This window comes from Dasypus novemcinctus, chromosome 19 (assembly GCF_030445035.2).
Source record: "Dasypus novemcinctus isolate mDasNov1 chromosome 19, mDasNov1.1.hap2, whole genome shotgun sequence".
Classification (NCBI taxonomy): Eukaryota; Metazoa; Chordata; class Mammalia; order Cingulata; family Dasypodidae; genus Dasypus; species Dasypus novemcinctus.
Genome location: NC_080691.1, coordinates 81090434 through 81108559, shown reverse-complemented (window position 1 = coordinate 81108559; position 18126 = coordinate 81090434). Strand labels below are relative to the sequence as shown.

At 65.3% G+C, this 18126-nt stretch overlaps 1 protein-coding gene across 3 annotated transcripts in view; it reads left to right on the top strand.

Moving 5' to 3' along the window:
* The window catches only part of KDM4B (lysine demethylase 4B), a 141350-nt gene that overhangs the window by 94739 nt on the left and 28485 nt on the right, over nucleotides 1-18126 (top strand). For all 3 annotated transcript variants that reach the window (XM_071210002.1, XM_058282033.1, XM_058282032.1), the window contains one exon: nucleotides 16789-16985. In XM_071210002.1, the coding sequence (XP_071066103.1) occupies nucleotides 16789-16985 (197 nt within the window). The remainder of the gene's footprint in view (nucleotides 1-16788; nucleotides 16986-18126) is intronic.

Here is an 18126-nt window from a genome sequence, read left to right as displayed (position 1 = left end):
TGGCTTTTTAATTCTTCGAGGTAATTTTTACATTTCTGCTATTTATATGCATCTTTAGGGGAGCCGGGGGGGCCTTACATAATTAAAATATTATTTTATTATTATTTTTTAAAGATTTATTTATTTCTCTCTCCTTCCCGCCCCACCCCCTTACCCCAGTTGTCTGCTCTCTGAGTCCATTTGCTGCATGCTCTTTCTGTCCGCTTCTGTTGTTGTCAGCGGCACGGGAATCCGTGTTTCTCTCTGTTGCATCATCTTGCTACGTCAAGGCTCCGCATGCGCTGTGCCACTCCTGGGCAGGCTGCACCCTCCTTTGCGCTCGGCGGCTCTCCCCACAGGGTGCACTCCCTGCGTGTGGGGCTCCCCTACGCAGGGGACACCCCTGCGTGGCACGGCTCTCGTTGCGCGCGTCAGCACTGCGCATGGGCCAGCTCCACACGGGTCAAGGAGGCCCGGGGTTTGAACCACGGACCTCCCATGTGGTAGATGGACACCCCATCCACTGGGCCAAGTCCGCTTCCCTTAAAATATTATTAAATGGTCTCCTAACCCAGTCATAGATTTGAACGTGAGAATGCTTGTAATTTTTGAGTCACAGTTTCCACTTCTATAAACTTTTGTTCAGCATTAAACAGACTGCTTACAAAACCTTCTGATAGCCTTTTAATCATAGTATGTTTTAAATTTAAATTTTATTTATTTTTTATGTATTTCTCTCCCCTTCCCTCCTAGTTGTCTGCTCTCTGTGTCCATTCTCTGTGTGTTCCTCTTTGTCCGCTTGCATTCTTGTCAGCAGCACCGGGAATCCATGTCTCTTTTGTGTTGTGTCATCTTGCTGCATCAGCTCTCCATGTGTGCAGCACCACTCCTGGGTGGGCTGTGCTTTTTTCATGTGGGGGTGGCTCTTCTTACTCCTTGCGCATGGGGTCCCCTACATGGGGGACACCCCTGTGTGGCACGGCACTCCTTGTGCACATCAGCACTGCGCATGGGCCAGCTCACCACACAGGTCAGGAGGCCCTGGGTTTCAACTTGGACCTCCCATGTGGTAGGCGGACACTTTTTATCAGTTGAGCCAAATCTGCTTCCATGCATTATTTTTTAATAATAGTAAATTTTATTCTTAGAGAAATTTTAAATATACAAAGAAATTATAGCCACAGTATATGGAGTTCCCATATAACCCCCCCCACATACACACCCAGTTCTCCTCTTATTAAATCTTACACTAATGTAGTGTATTTGTTACAGTTGATAAACCAATATTGAAGCATTGCTGCTAACCAAAGTCTGTAGTTTATATTATGGTTTACGCATCATGCTGTGCAGTTTTATAGGCTTTGATAAATGTGTAATACCATGTATCCGTCGTTGCAGTATCTTACAGAGCAGGCTGCCCTGACTGCCCTCTGTCCCACTGGTCATCCTTCCCCCTCCCCTCTGGACCTGGATCCACTGTCATTAGATCCATGCTACAAGTTACTCCATTAACACAAGGCGACAACTACAACAACATCACATCACTTTGGTCTCTGGTTACACGCCTCCCTTCCATTTGTTCATTCCTCAGTCTTGAGGGATTTGGGATGATGTCTGCCCTGCCTGCTTCAGGCTGGGAGGGACTGGATGTAATGGGGCAGATGGAAGGAGCTGTTTGGCTTACAGCTGAAGGTGTTCCTCGTTTGGGGAATGGGGCTTGTTTCATTGGCTGTCCAGTGACAGCCTGGAGATCTGGAGAGTGGGAGCTGACCGCTGCTCTGCTGGGTTCAGGGCTTGATCGGCTTATCAGCCGCAGCATAGTTAAGGCTCTGACAGGTGCATGTGATGGGTATGTTGAGAACTGTAGGTTCAAATAAAAGGAGAATCATGATTAGGGAAATTGTAAACGACTGTAACTGCGTTGTATTGGAGAAGTAGATTTTCATGTATTTGCAGATAGGGCTCGCTGAAGGGGTTTTGATTTCACGGGGCGTGTGGCTTGCCTGTGGTGCCTGGGGGTCCCTGGGGCCCTCAGGAGGCCTTTTGTTTGAGGTTTTGTTTTCTGTCGCAGTTTGTGATATCTGCCTGAAACCTGCACAAGTATAACTTCTGGAATGACCTCCCAACTCACTTTGAAATCTCTTAGCCATAAAAACTGTCAAGTTCTCTTTCCAGAAGGATTGCCACTTAATCCTTGGTAATCATCCCTTAGTGCCAGGGAGGCCGATCCCCGGGCGTCATGCCGCATCCTAGGGGGAAGGCAGTGAGCTTATACGCTGAGTGTGACTTAGAGAGAGGCCACCTTGGATTAACAAGGAGGTTTTCAGGAGGTAACTCTTAGGCCTTCATTATAATTAGGCTAAATTTCATTTTCACGGGAATAAGGTTCATGAGTACGAGCATTAAGATCAAGGGCTTCGCTTATTGGCCTGTTTCCTTTAATACATATTCTGGAGATTTTTGATATTTTATCTGAGAAAATAGTAAGATTTAACTAGCATGGAAGTTTAATGTTGTTTTAGCATCTGTGTGGGCCTTCGTCTATCAAGAAAACATACCTGTGGCAACAAGGACACATTTCTATCCCCTAAAGGTGTTTGAGTTCATTCTCGCCCCACGCATCTTCCTGGCGATAGGATTGGCTCTTCTCTTTAGGTGGTTGATCCAGTTTGAATTAATTTGTGTGTGATGAGAGGTTGGGGTCGCACTGTATCTTCTGCATGTGGATTTCCCGTGGGCCCAGCCCCATGTGTTTGCGGAGACTCTTCTTTCCCCATTGCACGTCTGTGGCTCTGGACGTGCGGGTCTCCTTCTGGACCTCGGTTCTGCCTCACGGGTCTCTGAGTCTGTCCGCATGCCGGGACCACACTATTTAATCACCGCGGCTTCGTTAGATTCGGAACCAGGCACGTGAGTCCTCCAGCTTTGTTCTTTCTCGAGATTCTTCTGGCTCTCCGGGGCCCCTTGCCGTTACATGTGAATTTGCAGATCAGCTTTTCCATTTCTGCAAAACAGGCTGCTGGAATTGGGATAGGAATTGCATGGGATTTGTAGCTCTGGCTTCAGGCAGTGTTGTAGCTGACGCATTAACAATAACGAGTCTTCCAAGTCCGCGAGCACGGCATGTCTTTCTGTTTGCTGAGGTCTTTAATTTCTTTCAGCAACGCGGGGTACTTGTCAGTGTACACGTCTTTCACCTCCGTGCTGGATTTATTCCTAGGTTTTAATTCTTTAGTTGCTCTTGTGAGTAGAATTGGTCTCTCGCTGTCCTTGTCAGGTTGTTCATTACTGGTGTACAGAAAGACTCCTGCGTTTGTCTCGTGTGCTGGTTTGCTTTTTCTTCGAGCAGACCCTTTTCTCAAATCGTGATGTTGCCTTGGTGGCAACGTTTTCGCTCTCAGCCTTCGCGAATGACTCTGCCCTTCACAGACCTGGCGAGGACCAAGGTGGAAATGGAGAGAGGTCAGCCGACCTTGCACAGGTCACGTCGGTAGGAGAGCCGGGCTCAGTACGCCCGCGACCTCCCTTCCCCTCAGCCTTTTCCCGGGGGTCTGAAGAGCCCCTCTGCCTGCTCCTCCGGAGCTTGCTGGGGCCAGGGATCAGGCTGGCACGGGCCGGCCTTGCATGGCATCACCAACGGGGAGCTCAGGCCCTGCTTCACTTGGGAAAAATAAACTGAGCACGCGCCCGCCTTGTTAGGCCTGTTTGAATTAGGCCAGACGGCGGCCGAGTCGGTCGCCTGAGCCCGGGCCCCCGCCTGGTGTGCCAGGTGAAGCCAGCCTCCCCGGCCCACGAGGGGTCTCCTCGGCGCGTGCAGAAGCACGGCTTCCCTGAACCCCCTGCCGGGCACAAGTGTTGCTGGTGCATTAAACAGCACGAGCTCTCGAGAGGCTGCTGGACCGGCCCAGGGCCTGGGGCGCCCAGCTCCGCGCCGCCAGCTGTCCCTCGGGAGGGCTGCTGCCCAGTTTTCTTCTCGCCGCCTGGGAGGCGGGTAGCGCGGCTTGGGCTCCCCGAGACGCCCGCTTTGGAGCTGGCCCACTTGGCACCCCACTCCCCGCTCCTGAGTGGGCCCCCCGCCCCCGGCCTGGTGTACGCTGAGCTCGTAATGACTGTGAAACCGAGCCGCCTCTGCCGCCGCCAACCGCGCGTCCTCCTGCTGCCTCCTGACGCCGCCTGCTCTGGGTGATCACCCAGAAGCCTGAGGGGAGGCCGCAGAGGGGGCCGGGAGAGCTGCTCGACGACCCCGGCTGGGGCTGCGGGCCCGCCTGCCGCACCCGAGGGCCTCACTGACCCCCGGTTCACGGCGCTGCGGGGCTGGGGGCCGTGTTTGCAGGAGGGTGCCGGGTGGAATGCTGCCCCTCGGCTCCATCTCCCGGATGCTCCTGTCAGTCTGTCCCTGGTGAACGGCTTGGGGCCCCTCCCCACGTGAGCTCGGGGTGATTTACAGGTGATGGCACGGGGGCTCGGGGGTGGGTTCTGCCCGGGGCTCCCGTGGTGTTCCAGCTCCGCTCTCCGGAGCAGTGGCCTGGGAAGGGTTCTTCCCTCAGCGCCGTGCCGTCGGGCCCGCGTCGTTCTCTGAGGTGGGGCGTCCTGGGCATCGGGGGGCAGTCACCAGAGAGGCTGGGGTGAGGCTGCCCGCGCGTCACGGCCTCCTGCCGGCCTGCGAGTCGAGCAGCCACGTGTGCGCCGGCGTGCAGAGCAGCCTCGTCTCTGCAGCTGGGGGGCGGGCAGCCCGAGCGTGCGGCGGGGCGGAGTGAGCCGGAGCTGCGTCCTCCACCTGGGGCGGCGTGGCGGCACTGTGGTGCCGCCGCCCTGTGCGGGCCTCGGGGCCCCTTGCCCGGGGAAGGAGCCGCACCAGGGGACGTGCAGGGTGTGGCCCGTCGGCAGGAGACGTCCAGGAGGGACGGTGCAGGCAGGGGCAGGGCAGCGGTGCTGGGGGGCTGGGGGCACCTGCCCACGGGCACGGGGTTTTCTCTGGGGGGTAACGGGAACGTTCAGGAACTAGACGGAGAAGACGCGAATGTATGAAATGCCACGGAATCACCCGCTCTGAAACGATTCGCGTCACGTTGCCTGACTTGATTCTCCAGAACTTACTTGTCTGTAAAAAGCAGGGAGCAGAGCCGCGCCGGCCGTCAGACGCCCTCGACCTTGCCCAGCCCCCGCGGCGGGCGAGCAGCGGGGAGCAGCTGGTGCTGCTGGGAAGGCGCCGGGGCCCAGGGCCGCGGGAGCCCCGGGAGCCCCGGGAAGCCTCTGCCTAATTGTTCGTTTATGAAGGCGCTGCGCAGGGTTTCCAGCGGGCTTCCTAATGAACTGGTTCCTTATCGCCTCTCGCCGCAGTGCTGGTGATGACGCGGACGCGGGGGGCCGCTCGTCCTCCCCCGCTCCCCTGGGCCCCCCGCCGCCAGCCCTGGCGGGTGCGGCCTCTGCCAGGTGCTCGGGTGTGCTCGGGTGTTGGGCGCTGCTGGGGCCCGTCCAGACCGCGCCCGCCGGCGGTGGCTCTGGGGCCAGTGTCACTGGCGGGAGGCCGGCGAGGCCAGGAGGGGCGGGGACAAGCCAGGAGGCTTCTCCACTTGGGGGCCGGAGGGGCTGGAGGAAGGAGGTCGGGCCCATGCAGGAGACCCCCAGGGCGAGCTGCGGGCAGGCAGGGCAGGTGGGACAGAGGGCGGCGCCCGCGCAGGCCGAGCAGGGCGACCTGCCAGCAGGGGAGCGAGGCTGCCGCTGGCTGGGCCTGCGAGCCAGGAGGTGGCGCCGTCCCTCTGGCTGTGGGAGAGTGGGCGGTGGCAGCGTGGGGCAGGGCCCTCCGGGAGACGCGGCCTGGTTTGGACGTTGGGGAGGAAGAGGCTGAGCCCCCGTGCGGGGCTCACGGCAGGGTGGTGCGGGGGTGCAGGGCGTGGAGGATGGGCGCGCCACTCACTGAGCAGAGAAGGGCGAGGGGCCAGCGCCGGCACCACGGAGACGCAGCACCTAGAGACTGCTGGGCAGACGGGGCTGCCGGCCGCACGTGGCGGCGAAACGCGAGGCCGTGACGCCAAGTCAGCTGGAGACTTGCGCTCCGCAGCTGCCCGGCCACGTTTCACGTGCCCACTACGGCCACGCGGGCACCGCCTGGGACAGCGCAGCAGAACGTTGCCGCAGGGCGTGCAGTCCCATCAGTCCAGGCCACCAGGAGGCCTGGGGAGCATCTGGGACAGTGGGGGTTCAGGAGTGGGGGCGGTCGCGGTGGGGCCACTGGGAGGGGAGGCGGGGCCTGGGCCTCGGCAGGGCGCGGTGAGGGCGGGGTGGCCCAGCCCGTCCCCAGCTTCGCCCCTGTTGAGGGGACCCCTGCCCCCCACCTCGTGAGCCTGCACGCGAGCTGCCACTGGCCCCTGGAAAGGCCCCTTAGTCCTGCTCGGCGCTGGCTGTCCTCAGCGTTCCGCCCTCAGCCCCTGACACCAGGTGGGGTCTGCGCTGCTGCTTCACCGGGAGCCAGGGCGGGTTCCCGCGGCCACTCGCTGTTGGGTTGGTCTCATGAGATGCACGTGGTGATCTTCCCTTTGGGGTGGCCGGTGTGCTCTTCTCTCCCACGTGGTCCTTCTCAGGATGAGCAGGGCCCTGGGGGCAGCTCGGTGCGGGTTCAATCACAAAACAGGCCGCAGGGCTCTGAGCAGCCCGCCGGAGGCATCCCGAACTCACAAGGCGCCGGGGCCGCGCAGCTCCAGGCAGGATTATAGCAGGGCGGGCGCTCCTCTCATTTCATGTGCGTATGGTCGTCACGACACCCCGCTCCAACCGCTGCCCCCTTTCCCTGGGGGCCAGCCGTTGGGACCCAGAGGGCGAGGGCCCTGTGGCGGAGCCGGGGGGCATGTGGCACGGGCACGCGGCTCAGCCTCCGGCCTGGGGACCTACCTCCACGGTCGGGGCCTCCCCTGGCAGGTGCAGACCCGAAGGGCGCTGGTGTGCGCGCAGGCCTTGGGCATCAGCCTCCCACAGCGGCCCCAGCCTGCGAGGAGCCCCAGGCACCGGCAGGCAGCGGGGGCGGAAGCGGGAGCCCCCAGCTCCCCACAAGTCCGGCCGCCCTGCCCGGTTGCACCGGGGCTGCTGCAGCACCTGCTCCGCGGGAGCTCTTGGGGCAGCACTGGACGCCTGCGGAAACGCTCGCCCCCTGGGGCTCGGCACAGTGGGTCACCACCCCGAGCCCACCCCCACCCTGACTGGTGGCATAGCCCCCAGCCCCGTCGCCACAAGGAGGCTTGGCTGCATCCTCTCTGTTCGGGGCCCAGGGGTAGACCTGGACGCCTACGTGGCGCCTCCCTTACCTGTGACGCTGTGTACCTCGAGTGACCGGTGGTGACGTGGGCGCCGTGTGTTCCACGATGCCCGTCGCGGTTAGGTGCCGTGTCTCGGTTGCTCCGGTGGCTCTGGCAGCTGAAGCAGCTGAGCAGAAGCCCTGGCAGGGACGGCGGTATGAGGCTTTCCAGTCGAACCTGTGCCTTAGCGCGTGAGCCCTGGCGGCGCGTGTGCGGTGAGTGACCCATGGGGAGCAGGTCCCGCGAAGGGGGCAGCCGTGGGCGCTCGGCAGCCCCGAGGTGCTGGCCCGCTGGCCAGCGAGGGGCGGGGGCGGGGGCGGAACGCGGCCCGCGGAGCAGCACAGTAGGCTGCCTGGGTTTTGACGTCCTGAGACTCCCCTGGATGGAGTGACAGATCGGCTGCCCCCATGGCGCCCGGGAACACGATATGGTCGTGAAAAAGGCCGCGGCGGTGCCCTCGGTTCTGATGTCCAGGGCCCTTCTAAAGTGCGTGCTGTGGGAACGGCAGGTGTGAAATGGCCGCTTGTGGAAAAGCAGAAGGCGTCTGTTTGTCCTGCCGCCCTGCGTGGGGCGGCTCTGTGGAGGCAGCCCCCTTGGCCGCCGGGGGCCGGGCCCATGGGGGCGCGTGTGCTGCCTTCCCTTGACTCCTCGTCGTCGGTGCTGCTGCTCCCAGAAGCCTCCGGCTCCGTCCCTGAGCTTGCCTCGGGGCGCTCCACGCAGGAGGTGGTGGCTGAGCGGCAAGGGCGCCTCCTGCCCCCTGCGCTCCCGGGGTACCCCGGAGTCTTGAGGTGCTGGTCCTTTGGAGGCTTGGGTGTCAGCTGGAGGTCTTCAGGCTCTAGACGACTCTGGCGTATGAGTCCCCCCTGAGCTCCCAGAGGAGCGGGGCAGGGCGGCCTGGAGCCGCGGGCCCCACTAGGCCCCAGGAGGCAGCGTCTGAAATCCCGCGTCCTCGGGGAGGACGGCGCCGAGGCCTCAGGTCTGAGCCCTCGGAGCAGGGGCGGGCGCGGAGGGAGCCCCGGTGGCGGGCGCGGCTTGGCACAGGGAGAGCCTGCCTCCTGCACGGAGCTGTGTCAGCCAGGCCTGGCGCTCGGCGTGTCTTTATTTTCATGACGCTTTACAGGAGTGCGCCGTTTTGTATTTCAATCACCTTGTGTGGCATTCTCTTAAAGAATAATTCCACGGAGCAATGGGTTTGGGGATTCGAACACGGAAACCGTTCTGCCGCCTTTTGCCTTTCAGGTAACATGGAGGGCGGGGAAGGCTGCTCTGCCTCTAGGGCTTGCTCTCTAAGCGCCGAGCACGCTGCCTCGCCTCCGCCTCGCCACCGCCTCGCCTCCGCCTGTGCAGGCACGACGCGAGGCGTGCGGGGCTGGCTCCCTGAGCATGTGGGTTGATGCGTTCCTGACGGTCGGCAGGCATGCCGAGGAGCGCCCGGGCCCGGGGACAGCACCGACGGCGGCGGGGCGGGCGACACAGGGACCGCGCAGCACTCACGTGCTTCCTTCCTCTCCAGACGCTGCGGGGACCTCCGTTCAGAAGGACACAGCTTCCAGGGGCTTTTGAGCAGGGACAGAGGCAGTCGGTTTCCTGAGACTTTTCATGTGGGAAAATACCCTCGGAAAGGGGGGTTTCGTGTTGTTTCTGCAGAAGTTTGAGAGAAAAAATAATTAGGGAAAGGAAAAAGGCAGAAGTTAAGAAAAACAAGTAAAGCACGGCAAAGACCGAGCGACGGCATCGAGGAGCAGGACAGCGCCGCCGCACTTGCCGCTGGGTGTGAAGGCGACGTGGGGACCGGGCTCCCGCAGAGCTCGGGCTGGGGGCTTGCCTGCCGGGTGCCTATACCCGCCGTGTTGGCGCAGCGCCAGGCACTCTGCCGCCTCCTGAGCCTTGCTGTGTGACCGCTTCCGCTCCCTTCCGGAAGCTTCCTGAGCGCTGAGCCCAGAGTGTCCTGAGGTCCCCTCTGCTGCACTTGGCGTGGGGCGCTGTCATTGGCTTTCCCTCGGGCTCGCTCTCCACCTGAACTCCTTCCGGTCAGGGGCTGGCTCTCAGACCTGCGCTCCAAGGGCTTTGTCTTTCCCATTTTTGTTTTTCTTGTGGCCTCTTCTCTGGGAGAGTTCTGCAACTTTTGTTCCGTACATTAAGGGTTTTTCTTTTTGTTTTCATTTGTCTCTTTTGTTCTCTGGATTTTTTTTCTTTTAAGGTATGGGGGATTGATCCCAGGGCCATGTCCATGGGAGGCAGGCACTCAACCCTGAGCCACGCCGGCTTCCCTGAGTTGGTTTTCTTGGTGGTTTTGCTTGTTTTTTCACGAGGCACCAGGGCCTCCTGCGTGGGAGGTAGGTGCTCAGCTGCTTGAGCCACCGCCGCTGCCCTGGCGTTCATCTTGAATAGCCTTTGCCTCGTGGTTTGATAGCTTCTCTCATCTTTGAGGCTGTCAGTGGTAGTTTTAAGGTATTTTGGAGAACGTCTGCTCTGGGCTCTGTTTCTTTCCAGGCATGTTTTCCAGTTTACTTCGCCTTCCATGCCTCACAGTAGAGGCTGTGCCCTAGGCCTCCGACCCTGGGCAGTAGTGAAATGGTTAAGATGGGGGACGACGGGGCTGGGGGACGAGGGCAGGTGGGCAGGTGCAGACGCAGGGCTGGGCCTTCGCGGTGGCCTCGGGGTGGAGTCCCTGTGGCAGGGACATCTCTCAGGCCAGCCTGACTGTGCAGGGAAGATCTTCCGGCTCCTTCCACCGCCGTTCTAGGTTGGCCCACCTCCCTGCTGTGCCTGGCATCTGCCATCCTGACACGCCTTTGCTTAGCCTCTCCAGAAAATGCCCCCCGACTTTATTGGATGGGGAGGTGCATGGCAGGCGGCCACCAGGGCGGGGCTGGGGACCTCAGTGTGTCCTCCACAGAGCGTGTCCAGCCCAGTGGCCGCGGGGGTCCAGGCAGGTGCACGCCGGCCGAGGCCGTGGGCAGCCGTGCTGCGCCAGCCTGGGGACGTGGCTTCCTTGGGGGGCCTGAGCTCCGCCCCCGCCTCTGCTGCTTGCCCGTCCCAGCGCCGCGTGGCCAGCGTCTCCTTTCCCACCCCCTCGTCCCTGCCCCTCTCCTGGGATTTTAGGGGGTTTGAGGAGAAGAGGCGTGTGTCCAGCCCTCCGCCGTCGGCAGCGGCGGGGCCAGTGCGGGTCTGGGAGCCTAGAGCGTCGGGCTTGCTGAGCTTTCGCGGCGCGGCAGCAGGGGCTGTGGTTGGCGCAGGGCCGGGGGCGGCGAGGCCCGCAGGCTCCAGGGGCTCAGCAGGGCCGGGGGCGGCGAGGCCCGCAGGCTCCAGGGGCTCAGCAGGGCCGGGGGCGGCGAGGCCCGCAGGCTCCAGGGGCTCAGCAGGGCCGGGGGCGGCGAGGCCCGCAGGCTCCAGGGGCTCAGCAGGGCCGGGGGCGGCGAGGCCCGCAGGCTCCAGGGGCTCAGCAGGTGGAGATGGAGGTTGCCACGATGAGGGGTGGGGCGGGGCGGGGCGGGGGCGGGGGCGGGTGGCCGCGGACCCTGCCTCCGTCCGAGCAGCTCTCTTCACGCAGTGCCAGGAGGCCCTTCACCTCTTCCCGTGGCCCGTGTGGCCCGGGGGCGGCCAGCCTGCCCCTCCCAGAGCCGCGGGTGTGCCCTCTGCCAGCAGGGCCCGGGCCCGTGGCTGCTGGCTCGGGGCGGGCAGCGGCAACCACCCACAGCTGCTCCAGCGACGCCCTGGTCCTGGGCTTGGGTGAGGAGGTCAGCTGCTCTCTGCGGGGTCCTGCCCCGTGCGGCCGGAGGAAGGCCGACCTCCCCGCGTCACTGTGGCCGCGGGCTGGTGGAGCAGTCAGTCCTCCCGCTGTGCGGCTCGGCGTCCGGGCCCCGAGGGATGGAGGCGAGCGGGAGGCGGAGGTGGGGTCCGGCCTGAGACCCTCTGCCAGCTGCACGCCTTGTCACCGGTCACCGTGAGGCAGCAGGGGCCTCGTGGCACGGGGAGCCTCTGGTCGTGCCCTCGGCGACCTTGTGACCCCTGGGCCTTTTTGAGGCCTGTAACGGGACCGCGTCCTCCGGCCAGCCACAGGTGCCCTGCACGAGGCCACCATGCGACCAGAGCGGGGCGGGAGGGCCTGCGCCCGGCGAGCTTGGCCACGCTCCAGCCACCACTCTGGCCTGGTCCCTGAGGGGAGGCCGCCCGGACTTGTTGTGGGACAGGGCCTTGGTAGATTGGGGTGCACAGGCTGGGATCCCCCGGACCTGCTCCCTAGGAGGCTCTGCCACTGGGGGACGACTGGGACGTGGGGGCCAAGACCCTCCGCCAGGACGCCCACCTGGTCCAGAAGCTTCCGGCAGTCACCAGATGGGTGACGTGGGGGCCAGTGTCTTTGGCCACCCAGCTGGGCCTGAGAAGCTGGGGCATCTGCTCCAGCCACACGGCAGGGCACGGCCAGGCTGGCACCGGGACAGCCGTGGGAGGAACTGGAAGAGGAGCGCGCAGTAGGTGCTTGCATGGCCACTGCTGCTTCCCGGCAGTCCGGGGGTGCGCGGCCCCCTGCGGCCGCCCTCTGCCTTGCTGCGTGCTGGCTCTCCCTCCCCGGTCGCAGGGGCGCCAGGAACTGAGGGCGGCGGCCCGTGAGCTCCGACTCCAGAACCGCCTCGCGCGGGGTTTTTATGGCTGTCGTCACAGGCTCGAACCTAAGAGCAGTCCTTTTTTTTCAAGCGTCCAAAAGCTTGGGAAATTAAAGACCCTAGAACAGGCCTTCAGCTCTGGGCCAGGCAGTTCAGGGGCTCCTGAGGCTTCTTCACACAGTGCTCTGTGGTGCAACGGGCTCTCTTGGGGCCCGTCGCTTCCGTCACTCGAAGCTGCCCGGAGCTGCTCAGGAGGTGCGCTCGCCGTGGGCTGGAGCACGTCCGGACAATTCCGGGAGAAAGCGACGGCCCAGCGCCAGCGCCTCTCAGGACGGAGGAGCTCAGTGCGCCTCCAGGGCCTCGCCCACGGCCCAGGTGCCGCTTTGGGGCTCGGCGCCTCCTCTTCCCTTGGTGGGCTGCTGGGTCCCCTGGAGAGAAGTCTAGGGCAGCGGCAGCCAGCGTGCGTGGAGGCGTGGGCTTGGGGGCAGCGCAGCGGGAACCAACCTTGCCAGGGGCCCGCGGGGGCAGGTCAGGGGCAGGCCGCCGAGCTGGGGGAGACTGGAGAGCGCCGCGAGTCTATGCGGCGGGCCTGCACTTGCTGCGGAGCGTGGAAGGGGCGCCCCGAGCTCCTCCGACCACTGGTGTGCACAGTAGAAACCACCCGAGGCTCCCGGCCGCAGTCGGCAGGCGGTTCCCATAAAGGACCAGGGAGTGGTACTTCCAGCTCTGCCGGCCATCCCTCTCACAGGCCATCCCTCTCACAGCTGCGCAGCGCGTTGCATCGCGAAAGCAGCCGGGGCCTCTGCTAAATGCCTGGGCTCGGCTGCGTCCCAAGAAAAGTCGACACGCGCTGCAACGGGGATTTGGCCCTGGGCCCTACCTGGCTGGCCCCGCCTTGAACGACACCCTTGACCGACAGGGAGGTTGAGGAGAGGAGAGGAGAGGAGCCGCGCGGAGGCCTGAGTTCCACGACGGGAAGCGCCGCGCTGCCCCTTGGGCCCGTTTCCTGGTCTCCTCAGGATTCGGCCTCCTGATTGGGACCTGGCTGTGCGTGCCACTGTGCGCCTCAGAACTCTGACACCTCATGAGCACGTTTCTGTCGTTTAAACGATCCTCAAAACCAAATCTTTCCCGCAGCGTGCTGTGCCCTGCAGCTTCGCCGTTGATTCGGGCAGGCCCTGAGTGTCGACGTGTGGTGAGAGGCGCTTTGGGGGGCGGGGGCGTCCCCCCGGTCCCAGAGCAGGCCCGAGTCCATCTGAATCCTTCCCTCCTCGGGTAGCTCAGTGAAGGGGGGGCAGAGGAGCACGTTGGCCGAAAGGAGCCCCCTGCCGCTTTCAGCTGCACGGTTCTTCTGGAACCTTCTCTCCACCTGACAGTGGGTGTTTGCTCGTTCCAGAAGCCACAGCCAGGCCGAGGCCCCGGCCCCAGATCTCTGGACCCCCACTTCTTCCTCTGGGGGCGCTGGCACGGGCGGGAGTGGCGACTTCTCTCGGCTCTCAGGTGCCAGGTAGTGCTACTGGCACCGGGTGCGGTACCCCTGGACGGGCTGGCGCAGAGGCGGCTTCTACCGAGCGTGAGGGTGGGGCCCAAGAGGCGACCCCTGCCCTGCGCCTCGGCCAGGTCTTCCCTTGGCCCCCAGGCCAGCGTCACCCGGACACAAGACCCCAGTGCCAGCCCCCAGTCTTAGAGGGGAGGGCCAGTGGGGGCTGGGCAGAGCCCACGGTGCACAGGAGGCCGACCCCGGGGGCAGGCAGCCCGGGCGGGACCCTGCGCCCGCAGCTTGTGGGCCGCTCACCCCGTTCCTCCCCCTGCCCCCCCACTCCCCGCACTCCCCCGCTCCTCCCCCTGCTCCCCCACACCCCACACTCCCCCGCTCCTCCCCCTGCCCCCCCACGCCCCGCACTCCCCCGCTCCTCCCCCTGCCCCCCATGCCCCGCACTCCCCCGCTCCTCCCTCTGCCCCCCCACACCCCGCACTCCCCCACTCCTCCCCCTGCCCCCCACGCTCCCCCACGCCCCGCACTCCCCCGCTCCTCCCCCTGCCCCCCACGCCCCGCTCTCCCCGGCTCCTCCCCCTGCCCCCCCCACACTCCGCACTCCCCCTGCTTCTCCCCCTGCCCTCCCCCCACATCCCGCTCCTCCCCCTGCCCCTTGGCATCCCGCGCACTCCCTGGTCTCAAGAAGCCCGCTGCCATGCCCCGGCTGGCTGGAGCAGAGTCGAGCCGGAGGCCTCCTGCACGGGCTCTGGCCCTGTCACCCCGCTGCGCCCTGAGCCCTGCAGCACGGGAAGGGCCCAGCGGGGTCCTGGCAGCTGAGCGCATCCCACTCCAGCGCTGGTACACAGGGCCCTGGGGCGTACTTGGGCCTGCAGGAGGCCACTGAGACCTTCTCCCCGGTGTGTGCCTGATTCCTCCATCAGAAACTAATGACACGGCCACGCTGCCCTTGGAGAGCGCTGCCTCTGTGGAGAGTGCTGGGGTGGGCCGAGGTGGGGAGAGGAGCTGGAGCAGCAGGAGCTGTTGGCTTCGGGTGCTGCAGCCTCTGCCTGCGGAAACACGGGTCCCAGAAGGTTCGGGGGCTGCGGGGCCTGGCTAATGAAATCAGAGTGCAGTCTTGTGCTGGCCTCGTTTCGTTTTCCCGCTGGGGGAGGCCAGGTGTAGGGAGGACAGTGGAGAAGGAAGGAGGGTGGGGGGAAGGCAGGCGCCTCTGAGCATGGGGCCGGGGGGAGGGGGGCGCTTCTAAGAGAGACCAGGCCTGGCCGCTGCTTTGCGACGTCCTCCCCGGCGGGGGTGGTGAGCCTGGCTTGGCTGCTAAAGTGACCCGCTTGGCCCCGGGGCCTTGCTCGCCTCTTGGGTGCTTGCTCTCCCCAAATCCCTGTGCCCCACGAGACAAGTAAAACCCACCGCAACAGACAGGAGCCCCCGCCGCGGGCACCCCTGCCCGGCAGCCAGCGGGTGTGGGCTGGGGAGGGGGTGTGGGGGCGAAGGGGGTGGCAGCCTCGTCCCGTGGGCGGTTCCCGCGGGCGAGGGGACGTGGCCAGGCGCGCCCCGGTGGGCGGTTCCCACGGGCGAGGGGACGTGGCCAGGCGCGCCCGTCCGCACAAGCCTCCTGGGTGCGTGCAGGTGTGCGCGGGTGCTTGTCTAATTACTTAAGGACAAGCAATTGGAGAGCCGCTCGGCCCAACTCCCCTAAGCCGCTGCGGGTGGCGACGCCGGGGAGGCCGCGGGCGCCATCTGTGCCGCCGCTGCTCTGCAGCCAGGCGACGCCGCCAGCGCATCCGCACGGCTCTCCTTAGGCGAATTGAGTTTGTGGGAATCGCCTGGCCGTAAATCCTCCCTCCATCCCGGCGTGCGCGCTCCGAAACCCAGCAGAAGGGGCGGGGTGGTGGCTCTGGGGGCACGGGGTGCACGCTGGGGCGGGGGCCCTGGAGCTGCAGGGAATCCCACAGGCCTCAGTCTCCCCTCCGGTCCCCACCGCCCCTACTGCTGGCAGCCGCGATCTGGGGTCTTGAGTGGCTCAGCGTCTCCACCGAGGGGCGTCGGGGAGGGCCTGTCGCCGCCAAGTGCCCTTGTCACCCCCTCGTCCCCATGAGAAGCGGCAGTGAGCGCAGGATGGTCGCGTGCACGCTCTCCGAGCCCTGACCTGACAGGAGCGGAGGGGCCGCGGAGGCGCGGGGTGGGCCCGGGAGGGGTAGGCGGCCCCCCGTGCCCCGTGGGCGGCTGTCGGGCTGTCGGCCAGGCCTGTGCTCGGGGCTGCAGTGGGCACATGGGACGTGGCGCCCTGAGGTCCCCAAGCTCTACGCCGTCACCCCTGATGGGGGCCGACCTCCTCCAGAGCCGAGGCGGTGGCCGCCCGCGTTGGTGAGCAGCACGTCACTGGCCCGGCCCGCCCGTCAGCAGCAGGGACCACGTGGCCCGCGCAGCCGGCCCCAGTGGCTGTCCCCTTCAGGGCAGCCTGCCGGCCCTCCCCACCATGTGGGCATTTTGACCCAGCAGGTGTCGAGGGACCGAGGCTGCTGGTCCTGCTCCCAGCCCGCAGGCTCCTTGACCTGGTGGGACGTCAAGGCTGTGCGGAGATGGTGGCGTCTAGGCCTGGGGCCTGGCTTCCAGAACCTTCCCTCTGTTCTCGGGCCCAGCACTTCACAGCGTTCTGCTCGTCCTCGCGACACGCAGGGAGAACACCCGAACAGTGATCCAGGGAGGAGGGCAGCTCAGGGCAGCCAGGAGCGGCAGGCGGATGTGGGTCTAGCTGACCCGCAGGCGTTGGCCCTCCTCGAAGCGCCTAAACAAGGGGCCTCCTGCAAGGACGGCGTCCCGAGGTCCACCCGAGACCAGGCGTGCCCGCCCCTGCCCGGCGCTCCAGGCTGAGGGCCGCCAGAGCCCCAGCAGCCTCTGCTTCGCCCCCCAAAGCCAAACCCCGAGAGGCAGAGCCTTGGGAGGAGGGCGTCCCTGGGACCGCGTCCTCTAGGGGTCCCCTGGGGCTCCTCTCTGCTGTTTGGGCCGCACAACCTCCTCGCCCCGCTCCTTCTCGGAGGAGCCGGGATGACTGCGCGCTCGCCAGCGTCTGCTCGGGGCGGGCGCCCGGGCTGAGGCGGCCTCGTCTGGATGGACCCCGCCGGCCAGCACGCAGACCCCTGCCCGCGGGCGGGTCCCAGGCCCTGTGCCCGGGCGCCCTCAGCGGAGGGCTCGGCCCTTGCTTCCTCCAGCACCTGGCGGGGGGGTTGCGCCTCTTCTGGGGAGACGGGGCTTCGCAGTGTGGGGGGCAGGGGGAGGCGTGCGCCTCGGGAGGTCCGTGCAGCAGCATCACTTCTTCTGGGGAAAAAGGGGTCTCCCCGTCCTGTCTCCGTCATCGGGGGGCCGGGGTGGGGGCGCGGGGCCACAGCGCCCCGGCTCAGCGGGCCCGTCCCTTCCGCAGTGCACCTGCCGCAAGGACATGGTGAAGATCTCCATGGACGTCTTCGTGCGCATCCTGCAGCCCGAGCGCTACGAGCTGTGGAAGCAGGGCAAGGACCTGACGGCGCTCGACCACACGCGGCCCACCGCCCTCAGCAGCCCCGAGCTCAGCAGCTGGAGCGCCTCGCGCGCCGCCCTCAAGGCCCGGCTCCTGCGGAGGTGAGTGGGCCCGCGGGGGGCGCCTCGCTCGGCCCCTCACGCCCCTCCCTCCCCTCGCTCGCCCCGGAGGCAGCGTGTCCCGCCCCGTCCTCACACGGCTCCGGGGGAGCCTGCCCACCGCCCCTGGACGGCGCTTCCCCCGGGTGGAAGCCTCGCCCGGCGCCCAGGGCTGCTGGGACCCTGCTCGGCCCCGAGAGGTGGCAGGTCCTGTGGGGGGCTGCTCGCCCCGGCCCTGAGTCGGCAGCCCCTTGCCCGGGCGCCCCTGACCGGCGGTGTGGAAGTGGCGGGAGGTGGCCCGCTGCCCAGGCCACGAGGCTGAGGAGGAACTGGTCTCGTGCTGCGGGACGAGGCGGCAGCCGAGCGTGCCTCTGCGTAGCGTGGCCTCCATTGCGCTTTTTCCAGGAAGTGTCCGTGCATTCAGGCGCCTGACGCTTCTCGCAGACGCAGCCTCCTTCCCGGTGCCTGAGAGCCTTCCACGCGTCCTCCCCGAGCTCAGGGCGGGAGGGGGCGGCCAAGGGCAGGGGCCGGCGACTTCCTTCCGCTCAGGGCCTGAGTGGACGTCCTCGGGTCCGGCACAGGATGGGGAAGTGCCGTGGGTGGCGTCCAGGCGGCGGAGCGGAGCCGTGTCGCACCCGGTAACGCTGACCTGTGTGCTCGTGTCACTTCCACCTGCCGCAGGCAGCTACTAAGTGTTGGGGATTTAAAAACCCTCCTGAGCGTGAGGGCCAAACCAGGACTGGCCGCATCGGCTCCCGGGGGCTGCTTTGCGCTGCAGGCGGTGCGGCTTTGCTCTCAGCCCTGCAGCCGCTCCCAGGCTGACCGTGGGCAGCGCGTCCTGGGTGAGGGCTGGGCACCTCTTGGGGCGGCAGAGGCTGCGCTCCGTGGCAGCGTGCTTGGAGCTGGCTTCTCTCTCTGCCAGATGATCCTGCCCACTCCGGAACCTTCTCCCAGGCTGGGCCACCCTCGTTTTGATGCGTCCCCCCCTAGTGTCTCTGAGCCTCGGACCTCTTGGCCTTGTTCACGGCCACTCTCCCCACCCGTGGCCTCTCTGGGAACGTCCTGTCAGCTCAGGAGCGTCCCGGCTTCTGTTGCTGACAGCCTGCGGGACGGGGAGCCTCGCACTCCGGGTTCCCTTGACGTC